At 38.9% G+C, this 17,295-nt stretch overlaps 1 protein-coding gene across 5 annotated transcripts in view; it reads right to left on the bottom strand.

Moving 5' to 3' along the window:
• Positions 1–17,295, bottom strand: part of SH3KBP1 (SH3 domain containing kinase binding protein 1) — a 244,603-nt gene that overhangs the window by 57,946 nt on the left and 169,362 nt on the right. For all 5 annotated transcript variants that reach the window (XM_068425085.1, XM_068425084.1, XM_068425086.1 and 2 more), the window contains 2 exons: positions 9,724–9,799; positions 1,369–1,463 (listed from right to left, as the gene is read on the bottom strand). In XM_068425085.1, coding sequence (XP_068281186.1) covers positions 1,369–1,463; positions 9,724–9,799 — 171 coding nt within the window. The remainder of the gene's footprint in view (positions 1–1,368; positions 1,464–9,723; positions 9,800–17,295) is intronic.

Raw genomic sequence — 17,295 nt, 5'->3', positions numbered from 1 at the left:
GAATAACACAGCTCCACCTGGAGATCAGTCATCTCAAAGAGTTAAATCAACCTGGTCAATAAAGCATAAAGTGGACAGGAACAACATCTTAAAAGCCATTTCCATGATCAAAGACATTTAAATACTCACACAAGAACATTTTAAATCAGGCAAAGCCAAACAGTTTTCAAGACAAGCTAAACAAAAAAGTCATTGAGAGCAAGTCATTAAAGGATATTTAATGTACACAATTTATTTTTTAAATTTGCGGTTTCTCTTCCTACCAAATGTCTGATTATTTTTCCTCGGTTACATATATATTCTTCAGGACAAAGAAGATGTCCTCTAGGATTGCAAATGGCTTAGTATATAGCAAACACTGCCCCAGATGTAATTCCCAAGGTTTTGGCTTTTTTCCACCCAGGTGTCAAATTGCTCAGTCAAGCAACAATTTCTTATGAATCTTATCAATTATAGAATTCATTCGCTTACTTTCATATAAGCACAAACAACAACAGCACTATTGTGCACATCATTACAATTAATTTTCATCACACAAAATCCACAGCCTTTTCTAGTTTGTAGCTTTTTTTCCCCCAAATACTTACGTCCAGCAGTCAAAAACATTTAAACAAACTGTAAGTCTTTAAACCAGAGCAGGAAATTAAGTGCACCTAAACTATAAGCTGTTCTTTGTAACATGGTACACAGCTCTTCTAAAAGAAAACCAACTGTTGACTCACCATCTTACTGTATAGTTTTTAGAGATTTAGTATAAATCCTAGCACTGGTTTTTAATTTCTAATCTTGAATAATTTCAAGTAATTTTAAAGAAAAGAACAGAGATCTAAAATGATTTTATTTCTGGTTTATAATCTTTTTCTGCTTTACCATAGTGTTACGGGTGGCTACATTTTAAATAAGTGTTCAGTTCATTAAGCTAATTTAGGCACATTATCTCCATCTAACCCAAACAATCTAATTCACAATACCTACAGAAAGATATATCACACACCTAAGAGAGATGTTCAAAGTTGCTGCTTTCTTGAGTCTTTCAGTCTATTCTCTAGGCTTTTATGTTGTTACAGGGATCAATTTACAATTTATGCAGATCTGTCAGCAGATTCAAATTAAAATTAATTGTATAAACTTGTAAACTCAAGAGAACACATCTGCTGTTCTTTACTTAATGTTATCAAGGTAAGGCTCTAAAGCACAAGAGGAAGGGAGATGTAGGGCTTTCTGAAGTCTATGTAATGTTTCATTGTCAAACTAGCATTGTTTTAGGAAGGACACTGTCAAAGGCACAAATAGGGATTTTACAGCAATCAAACGACGTCTATTTTAAAAACTGGATCCCTGCTTATGGGAGAAAAATATTGCTTTTACCTTACTAATAAGTGTGACGACATCACCTTCTCGGATTGTGAGTTCATCATCATTCTGTGCTTCATATGGAAATATCACTTTGCAATACTCCTTGGCTGAAAGGAAGAACATTCAATGAGATAAATTATCACTTTATAACAACTACTTATCCAAGGGTGAAAATCTTCCTAAAACGTTCCACAAGTGTCTCTTTCATTTTCTTGCCATCTTTCTCTTTGTATTTTACACCTTCATAAGCAGTATGAAATATTTAAAAAACGGCACACTGTTGAGCATTCCCATTCACATCATCCAGGGAGTTAGCTCTGTAGCGCCCAGAACCATTATCTCAAATGAAATTCCTCCAGATGGCAACCTGCCACAAACCATTTCCCTTAGAGTAAGCCTGTATCTAACACTTGCTTCAATAGTTCCACTGGTATGGCCTTCCATCAGATCACATAAATTGGAAGCATATAGGACCCAGTAGGCTGACGTAGCTTATCTATCCCTTGGTATGCAAGAAAGCAGATATTTCTGCATCTCTAAAGATGATAAAATAATAAATAATACATTAATAAATGTAAACATTTATGGTTGCACTTGATGATCTTAAAGGTCTTTTCCAACCTAAATGATTCTATAACTAAACCTTCTGTACACTCAGTGTAAAAGAAGAGTTTTGAATATTAGTCTAAAGTTTCCTCTTCCCTTTTCCCTTTACTGTCTATAAATAAGGGCATCATCTCAACTTTCATCTGGAAAGCACAGGAGCCAGCACTCCTACTCAAAAATCATAAAAAGCAGTTGTCATGAAAAGAAGTTACTCACAACATGTTGCTGTGCAACAGACAAGTATGTCAATGTGCCTTACAAATAAAAAGGGAATATGTATTCCAGCTGTTAAATAATGTATAAAGATATGTTATACTCTTAAGACAGCAGGTTTAAAAAAAACAAAGAAACACACACAGAAATTACTGGACCCTTTGTAGAAGGGCATGTGGCTTTGTAGAAGTGTTCACCTCACTTTAAATGTCTCAGTTTTGATGACCTCTACCTCTAGTCAACTGTCATGTTCGATGCAGAGAAACAGGTACTTGCAGGCCACAGAAATCTAAATTAATTTGAAACAACAGGACTTATTTCTTTACACTTACTATAAAGAGAACCCGCATTATCACACTTGTGGGTATTTGAGGCTCCACCGGGGGGTCAGTTCAGCTGCCCCGACACCAAGTGCCATTTCAGACACTCGTGGGTATGTAAGACACCCATGTTGTTGGCAGATACGATACACAAGCTACAAGCTACAGAAGAGCCAGGTCCCTCTGGCCTGGCAGCTGGAAGCAAGCCAAAATACCCTGGGGTATCTCAAACAGCTCTAGATGCAGGCTACTGATTTCTGCCCCCAGGGTGGGGCCTGGTATCTGGATTTAGATTTGGGCACCTGATGCTAGAAATCGATGATGGCAGTACCTACACTGGCACTACAGTCGATGGAGATCAAGTCACTAAAGTGAGCAAAGCCTTGAGAGCTGCTCTTCCCCCCAAGAACAGACACCTACATTTGACTAGCTGAATCACACTCTGAACTCCCTAAACAGAAGTGACAGATCTCCACTGGGACCCACTGGAGCCCAGACACCAAACTCACATGGCTCAAGATGAAGACCTTGACAAACAAGAGTGAAGAGAAGGTTGTGGTTTCAGCATCTGAAAAAGTCAGCTGATAATCAGGAAAGTAAGTGCTCTCTTCTTTTTTTTTAAGCTTTTCCTCTAAAAGTATATGTCAATGTCTCACAGTAAGTGGCTGTCAAAAGCAGCAAGACTTTAACCAAAGAACTCAGTCTTTCACACACAGCAAATGGGTACACATCTTCACCTTCTACTTTTGATGACAAGAACGCTGTTCTTCCACAACCTGTCTGCCCTTCCCACCAAGCTCTTACCTTTTCCTTTTTTATTATCCAGATAGTAGAGAAACAACGAATTAAACTAGAGAAAAATGTCAAAAAACAGATCTTAAGCTTAGCCAAATGCTGATGTAGTTAATAAAGAGCCAGGAGGCAATCTTGTGAGAGGCACATGAGGGAGCTGCAGGAGGCTGACGGCCACCCCATGTTCTGCAGGCTGGCACAAGAACACAGGGTGAAGATACAGCCATGGAAAAAAGTCATGGTTTATGTACAGTAGAAGTCTGGACTCCTTGAGTGTGATTCTCACTGACATACACTAAATCAATACATTCGTCTGTCTAACAAGGGCCCTGTGGATCACGCTGCAACAGACTTAGGTCTCAACAACATGGGATGAGTTTGGAACAATGCAAGTGACTGGACAAAGTCAGCTTTCAAACTTCTCCTAAGGGAATGGTAGACCAACATGATTTAAGTAAATAAAAGCAAAGCCAACAGGACTCAAAATAATATGAACCTTTAAAATCAGACTGATAAAAGCAGAGATGAATCTAATAGGTTATGTCACTTCGGTACTAAAATTGTCCTTACTCAGCAGAGCACAATACCGCAAGAGGCTGTAGAAGCACTTAATTATTTCAACAGTTATGTTTAGATAGGAAGGAAGAAAAGATAAAAGGAAATTCTAATTCCAGCCACATCACTGTAGAGACCACACTGGAACTTGCTGAATTTGGGGGTTTTCCAAGAGAAAAAAAAAAACAAAACAAACCCCCAAAAAAGAAAGGTCAAAATAATATATCCTATTACAAGCCTGGTAAATAGGCTTAAGCCAAATTAAAGCTCCAAACTCAGATACCAATATTAATCATCCCTCAACTGTAGATGATAAATCTCATTTTTACATCTGACATCCAAGGGTGGGTTTATACATCACAGATGGTTCTTCCAGAAGCCTCTCTTTTTTCCTCTGACCTGAAGACATTTTAAAAAATATACCTGCTAATAAACCCCCAACAGCACACATCTTGGAAACAGTAAGGGAGGAGAAATGGCTATATTTATGAGCTTTTCAGTCCTCATTTATTAATTCAACAATAATTCACTCTGTCAGACCACAGAGTCTCCCTGCAAACTCACAGCTCCTTCCAAACAAAGGAGAACAACCTGCCATAGGCAATGGGAATTGCTCAGAGAACTGAGTGAGCAGATTAACCTTACAGCATATCTAACAACTCAAACAGGCCGGATCTAATGCAGAATGTTCAACTTCTGGCCCGACACATTCTGAACTGAGCGGGCTTGGGCTAGGTATAATCCCATTTGAAAATATGTATCCTTGGCTACATCCTGTGATTTTTGAACTATACTGTTCCAACTAGACTAGGTACAATGACAACACAACAATAAGCATCTTCTCTGCCTGTGTCCCTCCTAGTCCTGTCCTTTGGAAGGAAGAACAAAGCCATTGCTAGCTTCTCTGACAGATCCCCAGGGCCCAAGGTGACATGCAATTCCCCTTCCTAGCATCATCCTTGTAGCTCAGAAGTTGGAAGAAAAAGCAGCAGCAAAGATATCACAAGTGGTCTGTCACTGCCCACACTTCACTGAGGAAAAAATCTCAGGACCATCCTAAACACTATACACGGCCTATCCTCCTAAAAGAACTGTATGTTTTATGGGGATAGTTAACATGCATCTCTGTTCGGCACCTTATGTCCCACAGTCTGTCCCAAGTCCAAAATGTGGTCTATTTGATACAGTCTCAAGCCCCTCAAAAAATCATTGCCTCAAAGAGGAAGAACAATAGCAAGAGACAGCCTTCCTACAGAATACAGCTGCTTCCTTACCTCGGCTGGTGCAAGCACTGTATTTCACCCACAGAATTCAGTGGCTCGATATGTATTTACAATTACAGTGTAAAGCACTGATTTCCATGTATACACCTTCTATATGACTTGGGGTCCTGCAGTACTGTAGCAGGTAAATTCATTTGTTTGTATTTTGAGAGATGGGTTAAATATTACACTGTTCATACCAGAACTGAGCAAACTCCATTTACTGTATCAGTGGATCCTGTACACTTTAAAAGCATGCCTCTTCTATTTGTTCTCCTGCCAGACTCTTAGGATGAGCTGTGACATTCAACACAGCAGTCCACAGACAAACATACCTTCAAGCTTAAATTTCACAGGGGACAGTGACTCTGGAATTTGCATTTCCTCTTAGGCCGGGATGACACAATTTCCTCCTCTTACCTCTGCTGCTGCTTCCTTTCTGTTAGGCAAGAACTGTTGCACCCCACGGCAAGACTTCCTCCATCTCAGGTAACCTAACCACTGGGCTGGATCCACCCTTCTAGCTTTTCAGAAATTGATTATTTATTTATTTATTAGTAAAACAAACAACAAACCTGTATAGTTGATTTTTGAGGCTTAAATATTTCCTCCTTGTTGAAGTCTAAATCATACACCAATCAATATAAATGCAAACAGGAATATTAAGTAAGAAAACAAGCAGCACTGAAGTAGTATTCCTTGAGCTTAAGCTTCCTCTCTTTAACTATCACTCATAAAATGTTTCTGAAATGGAATAAAATGTACAAAATGTAGTGAAAAATTACATTGTTGTTACCAAAACCACAAACCAGACGAAGAAAACCAAACACTATATTCAGCAGAATTTGGTTTTACTATTAACTGCTATACTAAAGACTCTTAAACGGATTGCACTAATAAAGATTTTCACAGAACTTCACAAGATTCAGACAGTCAAAACACCACCTCATTAAACAAAAAAATAGAAATAGAACTAATTAGGGCCCCATTAATCTAGATTCAGCTATTCCTTATACATTCTACCATCATGCAAAAAGATTAGTTGCTTGCTAGGATTTTGGTATTCCTATTATGCAATAGTTTAACACAAATTGTAAATAGTCAGTGAGTGGAGTAATCAAATTAAGTGACGCGGTCAATGCATTCTGGGACTTACTGCCTTTGCTGTTTTGTTGTCTACTTATTTATAATCCATTTTTGCAATCTCAGTAATCTGCAATAGCTCTCAGTCATTGTGGATGTTTCTGCTTTGCTGAATTTTAGAATCCAACAGAGCTACTTAAAAATGTATACATATTGTGTACAATATAGCCTTTTCACCGCAAGCCACTTAAACTAAAAGCAAGCTACATCATAGAAAAAACAAAGATAGAATTATAAACACACACGCATGCATGTGCCATCCCAGATACGTAAGAGAGATGGAAATTCAACAGCAGAATCATTCCCCTCTAAGTCCAGGCACCCACAAACCTAAAACCAAACAGCTCTCTCCTCTTCTCCTCAAAGATGCATTCTTTCATTCCTGAAAGGTTAGTGATGTTTTCCAAGGGGTCACTCAAGCTCTGTAGGGATTTGTGCTTTCACTGTGCTCTCCCTTTGAGCAAAAAGTCCTCTTTGGCCCTGAAGAGTCACCTGTTTATGCCCCAAAATCTTAAGCCCACTTCCTAGGGAGATTTACACAGCATATTATTGGGAGATGCACCTATAGAACACGCTACTCCGTCTCTTGCTCTGACCAACGCACCCCATTGCAGAACTTAGGCCATCTTGCATGTACTAAGAGCAAATGGCAAGCACATCAAGTGCCTTGCTACAAATCACTGCCCTATCACATCAGGAAAGCTATAGGAAAAAAGCAGACTCAAATCAAGATGTGGGAAGAGTCAGCAACCATCACTCCATACTGAAGCCCCTGTGGACAGAGAGGGAAGATGCTACTGTTCCCTGTTTCCTCTCTCAGCAGGCTCTTTAACAGTGCAACTGCATTTTTTTTATCCAGCTGAGACCAAGGAATAACAGCATCAGTCATGGAAAGAAAGAGGTGGAAGGTGAAAAATTGCATTATTCCTCCCCTAATGTAATCTCTCTCTTGCCTGCAGCATACATCTCCAGCAGTAATCCCAAAGGAATCTAAATCACATATCTGAAAGCCCCCTCTTCGTACTGAGCTTAATCTATGGATCTTCTGGTTTTTGTTACTTCTTTGGAGAATCGCACAGTATTTGTTTTGTTCAGCAATTAAAGACTTCAAGGAAGACTGGGACACTACCATCCCAGGCAAAAGTGAAAAGTAGCTGAGGTCCAAGGTGGAATGACACTTTCATATCGAACACTGCAATTAGAACATTCACCAGTTTTCTGAGACTGCAAACTTCCCTGGATTCAATGCTTTTTCAAGCTTGTTTGTGGTAGGTTTTTAGGAGAAAGCAAAAATTAAATTTTGGAGAAATTAAAATACTAGGTAGATCATAGTCCTGTGCCAGACTCTGATCACATTCCTCACGTCTGACTATCAGCCATTAACTGTATTATGAAAAAATTATTCCTCCGCCTGTATCAAAAACCAAACCAGACTGAAGTATGCTTCATTTTCACTGAAAGCTTTTTCAATTTAAATGAAGGACAACTTTTCCTGTGAAGTATCTCCTGTGATGCCATTCCAGGCCAAGACAATTATGTATAATTACATTATATCAGACCTTCCTATACATGTGCTTCTCTTTCCCAAGGAAGAACAGAGATGCCAAAAATTCTACTGAAGCCCCAGAGATTCCAGGAAAGATAAAATGTCCTAAATAATAAAGTTTAGGTAAAAGTCATAGAACACGCAAAGACACTGTACAAATAAGTAGCCCACCCTTCTCATCAGTTCTGGCAAAAGGGATGTCGAATGATGTTTGCACACAACCATGGTGAAAATAGATGGCAACAGAAGAAGAGGGATTTTCTGATCAAAAAGGCATGTCCGAGGGAAATCACAAAAAGGTGAAAGAACCAACCAGCACCCAAAAGCATTGATGAAGTGTCTCTGGGTCAGCCAGAGCTCACTGTGTCACTATAGAACGTATAGTTCTCTAACCATTGTTCAGAAGGTTTCCACATTTGTTTTTAAGTGGTGAAAGTATGAAACCCCAGTACCCTGGGATGCTATTGAGTGAGGAGCTTCAGCTGTCAGAAGTATGAGCGGATGTGGAAAGAGGCAGCTGTCTCCCAGCCTGGCTTACCACTCAAGGGTTAGTGCTGCAAGTGCGAAAGCCCATGGGACCACCCCTTCTGATGGCACCTGAACTCAGGTCAGTTTAACGTGATCAAGCTGCAGGTCTGGAAAGTTAATCCCAAAACACATTGGTTCAGGACCCCTGCTCTACATTACCAGTTTGCACATTTTTCAGTATTTCAAGTTCTCACTTCCTCAGGGCAATTGCATTCTTGCAGTACTTCCTATTAACAGCCTTGTGTCACAAGGGGAACAAGATAAGAGGATGCAGCAAGTCAATTAGTGTAGTGCAGCTAATGGACAATAACTCACTAAAAGCTGTTTTAAGCTGCTTTTGCAACTCTGAGCTGAAAACATGCGGTAAACCAGGTCGTAACCATACACTTCTCTCAAGACAGCCCCTGTTCTGCTACTCCAGATGCTTGCCTTCCTATCACAGAATCATAGAATTATTTAGGTTGGAAAAGACCTTTAAGCTCGTGGAGTCCAACCATTAACCTAACACTGCCAAGTCTACCACTAAACTATAGAATTCAAGAATCATTTAGGTTATGTCCGTATGTGTTTCAGTCCTGAGAAAAAATGTTATCTGCTACCTGACTAAAAGGATAAATACATCAGAGAAGGAAGACTGTGCAAGACTTAAAAACTCAACACTTTATATTATACTCAGTTTCTTCTCTAAGGTATGGCTATTTTACTCAGTTTCTTCTCTAAGGTATGGCTATTTTCTCTTCCTTCTTATTCTTTTCTACCAGAATCCATAACATTTAGTTGTAACTTTATATAAATAAAATCAAAAGATGGGGAATATATATGTAAGTTATTTCGTAAGCTAGTTACATATGCCTCCCTAGAACAGCACTGATACCTGCCTAGAAGATTTAATTATTGCTTTTTGTTTACTAAGCATTGAAATGACGAAAACAGAACTTAAGTTCTTGGACACTGTTCATTTCCCATACAAACTACAACACCCACACAGATTATTTCTGCTACACAAAGAAAGAAAAAAGAGGAAAAAAGTAACGGCACTCACAACCAGAGACAGTTTTCTATGACCTACCTACAAGTTAAGCCTGAAGTTGGATCTTATTCAACTCTGATTAATCCTGAAGTATGCTCAAGGCTGAAAGCTGATCACGTAATTTAATTTGATTTTTGGTAGGAGAAAACTTGAGGTAGGATTATCAGAGCAAAAACAAATCAGAGGATTCTGTGAAACAAAGCATTCTGTCTAGGTACCGCCTACTCAAAGTTTATCCTAAATATATCTACTTGCATCCTAATTTTTCATACATACAGGACACTCTTAGCCAAACACAGAGAAAAGTTTTCAGCTTGTTTTTAAGAAGTTTAACAGCATGAAGTGCAAAGAAGAAAAAACTATGAAACCTACTTTTTGTTCTGCTGTCCACTTCAATTTTTGTTGGCTCCTGAGTTGCTGTGGCTGGAGGTAATTTCTTCCCAACACTCTGAAAAAAAATAATCGTTCTCCTTTAAAATTTGCACGTTCAGTTAAAAGTTGGACAACATTAAAAAAATGTAACAGAAATACAAAATATAGGAGTAGAAAAAGGACAGTAAAGAAACAGAGGCAAATTAAACTATACTTAGGTTTTTCTGTGGGGTTTTTGTTAGCTTTTTAAGTGGTAAAGAATTCACAAAAATGTGATCCTCAAATTTTCCCTTTAAAAAAATCTTTACTAACATTTTTAAACAATAACCCCTTAACACATTTTCAGGGAAGACTCACAGAAGTTTCATTGCTGTATTGAATACGTGATGAAATTACTTAAGGAAAGGTGTTATTCAGTATACCAAAAGTAAAAGTGAAAGAGTGAGGGGAAAAAAACCCTTGACTTCTGTCCATGCAAGGAGTATTCATTTCAGCCATTCTAGATTGAGTGTGACTTTAAAGTTGACAACATTGCTTTGAATGGTTCCCATTTTTATTTCTTTGAACAAAAATAACTAATTTACAGAGGAGGACTACAATAAGCAATAAGCAGCTTCAGACAGGTAAGCTGAAAGAACAGTAAACAAACATTATCTGCCCCAACAAAATAAAATCAAATTGGTGATATTCACCTTTATGTGTCTTCACCAATTACTATATGCATGCTATCCCCTCTCTCACTCAGCTCTTCTCCCTATCAAGAAAGCTGTCTAGCTTTAAAATTCCAGCCATGTGTAGTTGAGGACATGAGTGTAATTATTATTTGTTTGTATAGATATAAGTACTTAAAAGCCCTAGCTGGAGTACAGCATCCTTTTCTGGTATGGTATGCGTAAACACCACAAAACCTCCTCCATACTCCAGTGATCTTCTGAGTAAAAGCTGAGACAAGTGAGCTAAGATTTAATCTTGAAGGCACTGAGGACCTCTTGGGGACCATGAGGAAAACACGGGTCAGTATGACAAGCAATGGGAGTACAGAACTTCAAGTAGCTGAACAATTTCAAGGTGTATAAAGAATATGAAAAGCTCCATATTAGTCATTTTGTACACTAACTGTGTCAAAATTTATCTATGAAAAGGAGTAAAATACACACACAGGGATTTTAGGCTTGCAAAAAGAGCAGCTCTGGAAGAGAGGTAGTTTTGAGAGTTGCGCACAAGATAGTCATCAAATTTGTGTTGACAAGTAAGACAAACTATGAATTGCAATACCCAAAAGTGTCCTGTTGCAATGTAACTTGCAGGTGGCAGCAGAAACAACTGACCTTCTGATGAGCTTGCGACTCTACTTACAATCCAGAGTTTGTGAACTGCTGGGGAAGAGAGATCAACAACAAAACTCTACAGAACCTCCCAACTTCTTTTCTGAGGTGGGAATGAGAGATGAGAAGCATTATCTGAAGCAGTGATTAGGGAGGTAACAGAAAAACAGGAGATGATGGACTTCTGCAAATCAGGAGAGGGCAAAAGTAAGAAAAGAGCATGACCTGGTTGTGCTGAAGCAGCTTAAAGTCAAGAAGGATGATGATGAAGAGCTGACTCCGAGATCCATCTGGAAAGCAGTGAAAATGATACTGGAAGAGATATAATGAAGAATCTGAAGCTACCAGGCATTCATACAGATAAAAGCACAGAATGCCTTCAAGACAAAAGCAAGACTAGGAAGACAGCTTTTGGTTCAGAGGCAAACAGAGCAGTTCAAGAGAGCTGCACATCTCAGTACATGCTCATTCATGATCAAACCTTTATTCACAGTTTTGCTTCATAAAATGGTTTGGAAAGTGATGAGAGCCCATACTCTAAACTGCACTGCTATTTAACTTAGGAAGATTTACTAAAGGAATATACAAAAACTTTAATTCAGGAGACTTTTTTTAAAGATGAAATTGTTATTCAGGAGCAATGAATTAAAGGAAAGCATTTGGTAATTTCTTTATCGTACATGAGTCATTGATCCTATGCCATGAAACCAAAACCTACATAAACCCACAACAAGCTTGAATTTAACAAGCTAAAAATCACAGCGAAAGAATGGGCAAAGAGGAGGAAACCAGTGTATCCCAGTGGGAAGAGCATGCTGCAATGTAATTTCTTGATTTATAGAAGCAGATGTAAATGCAATGCCCGAAAACATTCATTCATCTGCTTGTTCAGAAAGAATGCCTGTGCAGGTGATAAATCAGCATGGGAACCAACTGACTCCTTGGGAACAGAAAAGAGAATACCACCCAAACAAGGCTGTTCCTTTGTTTGGAGCTAGGAGAAAGGTCGGAAAGCAGTCTTTGCATGAGTTGCAATTTGTTCAGGAAAGAAGGTAAAAAGCCCAGGGAGCAAAGCCACTCTGAAGACATGACTCTCTTTGCCCATATGGAAATACCCTGAGCAAAGAAATGAGAAACTGGACTCCTGACAGGTCTACTGATAGATGAAGAGGAGTGCAAAACTGGGTGTAGCACATGGAATGTGCTGAAAGATCACAGTGACCTACAAGATCCAAAGATCATTTACTGCAGAACGAGCAAAGTTGTCCCAGAATTCCACAATGAGGAGAGGAAGGAATGTTTATATCTACTAGGCAGATATAGGAAGTCGTAATTCAAATAATTTAACCAAGGGTTGCACAGAACCCACTCTAGTGAGGAGGGACACCTGAATTTGTTGTGGGACAGGGAGAGGAGAAGACAAGTGGAACCAGTATTCTTTAGTTGTAAGGGGACTGCATGCAAGGGTTTATAGGGGTGACACAAGCACCACTGACAGGAAAAAAGAAAAAAAAATTGATAAGCTGTGCAAATCTGGTTTCAGGCTGACCTGTGCTGCCAACATGTTTTACTCTTCCTGTAAAGTGGTACTAAAGGAGATTTTTTTTAAATTATGATTTATTTATGTTTACAATTGGTCTGTACTGATCCATGCATTTGCATGGAAAACATTTGTTACCACTTTCTAAAAACATCTCCATGAAATTCTTAATATAGTACTCATTTGTTCATTAGGAAACATGCAAGAAACTTTTCTCACTCTAAGAGCCACTGAATCCTCTATGATCTGTTAAGTCTGACCGTTCCGTTTTAAGAGGATAAAACCTCAAGTATAGCAAAGATCTGTGTACTGGAAGTCCCAGATCAAGTAATATTATCACAGTTACCAATTTTTCTGACAAGAAAAGAGAAATGGGAGACAGACACATCTCCTCCCATATGAGCCAGAAACTTTCCTTCTGACTCTCCAACTGTTTTCCATCACTCTTATTCCCATATAGGTCAAGTATCTACCAAATTTACTAGTGGCTAGGAGAATCGAGCAAGCCCAACTTAAATTCTTGCTGATCCAACACATATCTCCTTGACATAGACTTTTCTTCTCAGGAACTAGTTACTATATGGTATTTTGGTCTCTCCTCCACTTGAAGGCCCAGCATAATTTATCAAAATCTCCTATACTTCTAAAAAAGAAACACGGGAGCAAATAACACTTTAATTGGGTTGAACTGAAGATTTCAACATAATTCTTCCTCTGTTCTTCCTTTATATAAGAAGAAGGTCAATTCTATTTCAGAAAAAAGTCCTCCAAGCCCTTCTACACACATTGATCTATGCTGCAAAATACTGATATACAACTCCCGCTTTCATATTATTTAGTCTGTTACCCAATTCATTCCTACATATCAGGCTCAATACTCCCATGAAACAAGTAGATCTTACCGCTTTAGGACACAGGCACAAAACAAGATTTAGAACTGGAAGGACTTTTTGGGAACTTGGACACTCCAAATCCAAAAGCAGGATCCTCAACCCTGCCAGCATGCCCTAACATCTCCCAGCATGAACTCTCTCTCTCCGTTTACCTAACTCTATAATTTTGTCAATAACATTTGCAACAAAAAAGTCACATGCATCATGAACCAGAAGGCCCATAATGACCCCCTCTCAGCAGTGTCCTAATCGCCAGGCTGCAAAGACAAGTGAAGTGCTGCGTTTTCTTGTTGGCCCTGTATATCTTGAATTCTTGGCTGCAGAATGGTTTCAGCACCAGCAAAAAGGGTAGCATGTTCCCCCCTGCCTTTGTATCTCTAGCCTGGTGGTTAAGAGACACTCCTGAAGAGTACCATTTCAGTTTGCCTCTATCCTCCTCCAGTATGCTGATTACTATAAATCTCATTTCTAGATGGTGGCAGTCAGCCTTGTTCCACTTACATTACTCTGCAGATATCACTCTGACTTGCTTAGTCCTGTCAGACAAGAAACACATGGTGTATATAGTTAATATTTCCTGACTCCAAGCCTAGACTGACTCCCAACACACAACAGAACATACCAACAAAACAGGCAGAATCTTAATCTCACTATTTCTGCAAGGCGAGTATAATTAGATTATTTAGTTGTTAGACACAAATCCCCCTAATCGCATGACAAGTGGATCCTAAAGATGAAAGGGGATGAAGTGGCCTCTTGCTGCAGAAACAGCTGATAAAAGCATGAATAAATGACCATGATTTGGTGTACAGATATTCAGAGGTATGAGACATATTTAGCAGCAACCTGCTAGTCCTAAATGCTTGGTTTTATGAAGCCAATGGAAGGATAGGCTAGTGTTAAATAACAGGTTCTGTTAGCAGAAGAGGCCTTGATGGCAGTTTGGTACACTGCAAATCCCTATCACTGCAGACCAGTTTCCTCTGATACTGAATTAACAGTGATTACAAAAGTAGTTGAGGTGGCACACAAAGTCGTGTGAATGAGGTCACAGTACAACCTAAACAGTCTCATTTCCTTTCATTTATGTATTTTGGCTCAACTGCAATCCCTGTAACAGCAGAGAACACCACAAGAGAAGCAGAGCACTTAATGGGCAGTATTCAAGTGAGTTTTTCTCACTTGAGGGCACTACGGTCCTTCCCTACAACTACTGAACCCTGCCCAGAGGAAGAAAAGTAGGCCTGTGATCAAGTTTCCTCCTTCAGGATATTTCAAAATTGTATTTCAGGGTTTTCTGTTGTTGTTGAAAACTGACTTGTCTATTTACTTTTGTTATTCAAGTCTTGTGTCTCTATAGCATTTCATCTGAAAATTCAAATGGAATTGTCACTTGTGCACCAGCTATGTCCATACATAAGATTTTGTTATACTTCTTTGCACTAAAGCAACATACTTATCCTTTGGGTGTCCTTTAACAAATATAGGCTTCTCCAAGCAACAGCTTGTTCACTCAAGAATAAGAAAAAAAAAAAGAGTTGCTCGGCATCAGTATTTATTCTGGAAAGTGTATTGAGGTCTTTACCCTAGATAAAATATTTTGGAACTGCTACTTGAAATGTAACTCCATGAAGATATTCTTAAGGAATACATCAGACATTAAAGAATTCATAAAAATGGGCTGTACAAGCTGGAAACACTGACATTTTTAAGCTTAACACTGTTTGTCAGTTTGAATAGTGAAAATATAACAACATGCACTGATGTTTTATACAGGGGAGGAAAAGACAGTTACATACCTTGAGAACTTTTAGAATTTCAGAAAATCTCGGTGATTAGGTCAGGGGAAAAAATGTGCTCTTTTTTTCACCACAATACTTCCTTTTAACATTCAACTACTGTTTTTGAATGTTGTTTATATGCATGACTAATTTTTTATCTATTGGTTTACGTGCAAATCTAAGGCCACTATTAGTGACAATACAAAAGTGTATTCTTTAATGTATTTTTGATAGACCATTTTCTAACTGAGAACATTTTTTCACAAAGAAGCAGAAATGGTCACAAGATTCTTCCAGCTCTGCATGAACAGAAGCATAAGCAAGCTTCTCACTGACTATGTATAATGCTGGTGTTGTGAGGGGGGAGCGAAATTAATTTCTTTTTTTCTGATATGCTTCAATTGCTTAAGGAGCATCATCAAGTCCTTTATCCACCCCACCTGGACTACCTTAAATTCCAAAAAAGGTGAAAGAGCCCAAATATAAAAACCCCAAAGGCTTTCATATGTCAAAATGCCCTTACTCTGTCAGAGACAAAATAAGAGAAATGTCCAGGATTTCAGTGTTTCCCATGATACCAACATTCAACTCCACATGAAGCACTTTCTGTGACAACATGATCAAGTATTGCTGTCCTGGGGTTTCCCAAAAGGACAGAGTTAACAGTTTTCCTAAAGGGTCACCACATGGCACTTCAAAGATGGTAATGGGAATTTTAAGAAAATTTTACAGAGAAAACAAAAATTCTTTAGGGAAAGTGTGCTTAAGCACCTATCTGCACATTTGATTGCCTCAGTCACCTAAAATAGCTTCTTCCTCTGCACCTACTTTCTACCCAGCTGTGCTTTGGTAGAAATACCATTCATATGCTCCTGAACTACAATTATTAAGATTTTTTTAATACCAACTAGATTGGTACATCTGCCCAGTGCATGCCCAGCTAATATAGAGAGCCCCAGTTGCTCAAGCAACACACATTTCTACCGACATCATCTATGAGGACATTCCAGCCACAATGCAGGGTAATTTCCTTAAAACTAGGTTAGGTGAATGAATGGGACAGAAAACAAGTGTTCATCAAGTCCTCAATTACAACCAGACTGTCAAAAGCACAATCTTTTTTATGCTCCTAGTTTACTTTTGAGTATGAGCAGAGAGACAGGATGTCTCATAATTGGTGTCTCAGAGGTATCTCATAATTCACTTGCTGTGAGCAAGAGAATGGGAACAGCCCGGTCACTGCCCAAGCCCACCCACCAAAGGTGGCCACGTCCCCGGGGAGCTGCCCTTGGCTGTGGATTCCTGCCACCGCTCCCTCCCCTCTGCTGTGACATGAGCATATCTGCAAGGGGAGAGGATGAATTGATCCATGTTAAAAAGTATTGCAGAGGGGAAAGAAGAAAAAAGGAGAGTTTTAAAGTTACCTGCTTCACTAAACAGCTGCACAAACATTTGGGTAGAACTGAACGGGAAAATTTATCGTCATAGGGGTAAGGTGTAACTCTCAGTTGCAGCACTCATTTATACCAGCTTAAGCTCATCAGGAAAGCACGGTGAGCATCTCACAGTGTTAACAATTCCTGGGGCCAGCATATCACATTTTGACTATGCTCAGGGCAACTCAAGGAAATGCTGCAGTAGTGCTGGCCTTTACATCATTCAAAACACGAAATATGAATGACACTCAAGTACTCAGCTCTACATACCAGATGATACTTCCATGAAGAATGGGCGCCCTGACCACAGGATCAGATGTGGTATACACTCACAGAAATTTTTTAGTGGGATTTTGGCAAATATTTCACAGAATGCAGCCAAAAAACAACTAAAGTATTTTTAAATTTCATACTATAGTTTCTTTTCACATAGTCAAGCTACATTACCTCCTACTGGACAATCTGAAAATAACATATTTTCACACTTAGTCCATACCCCAGAAGATTTAAGTGCAGTTTTTCCAACTGATATCTACACTAGATAACTTTTGGACTTGGATGAACATAGGCCTTCTGAACTATGGCATATCTTTGTAA

Source organism: Nyctibius grandis, chromosome 2 (genome assembly GCF_013368605.1).
Source record: "Nyctibius grandis isolate bNycGra1 chromosome 2, bNycGra1.pri, whole genome shotgun sequence".
NCBI lineage: Eukaryota > Metazoa > Chordata > Aves > Nyctibiiformes > Nyctibiidae > Nyctibius > Nyctibius grandis.
The sequence above is the reverse complement of the archived record's forward strand: the minus strand, read 5'-3'. Positions and strand labels throughout refer to the sequence as shown.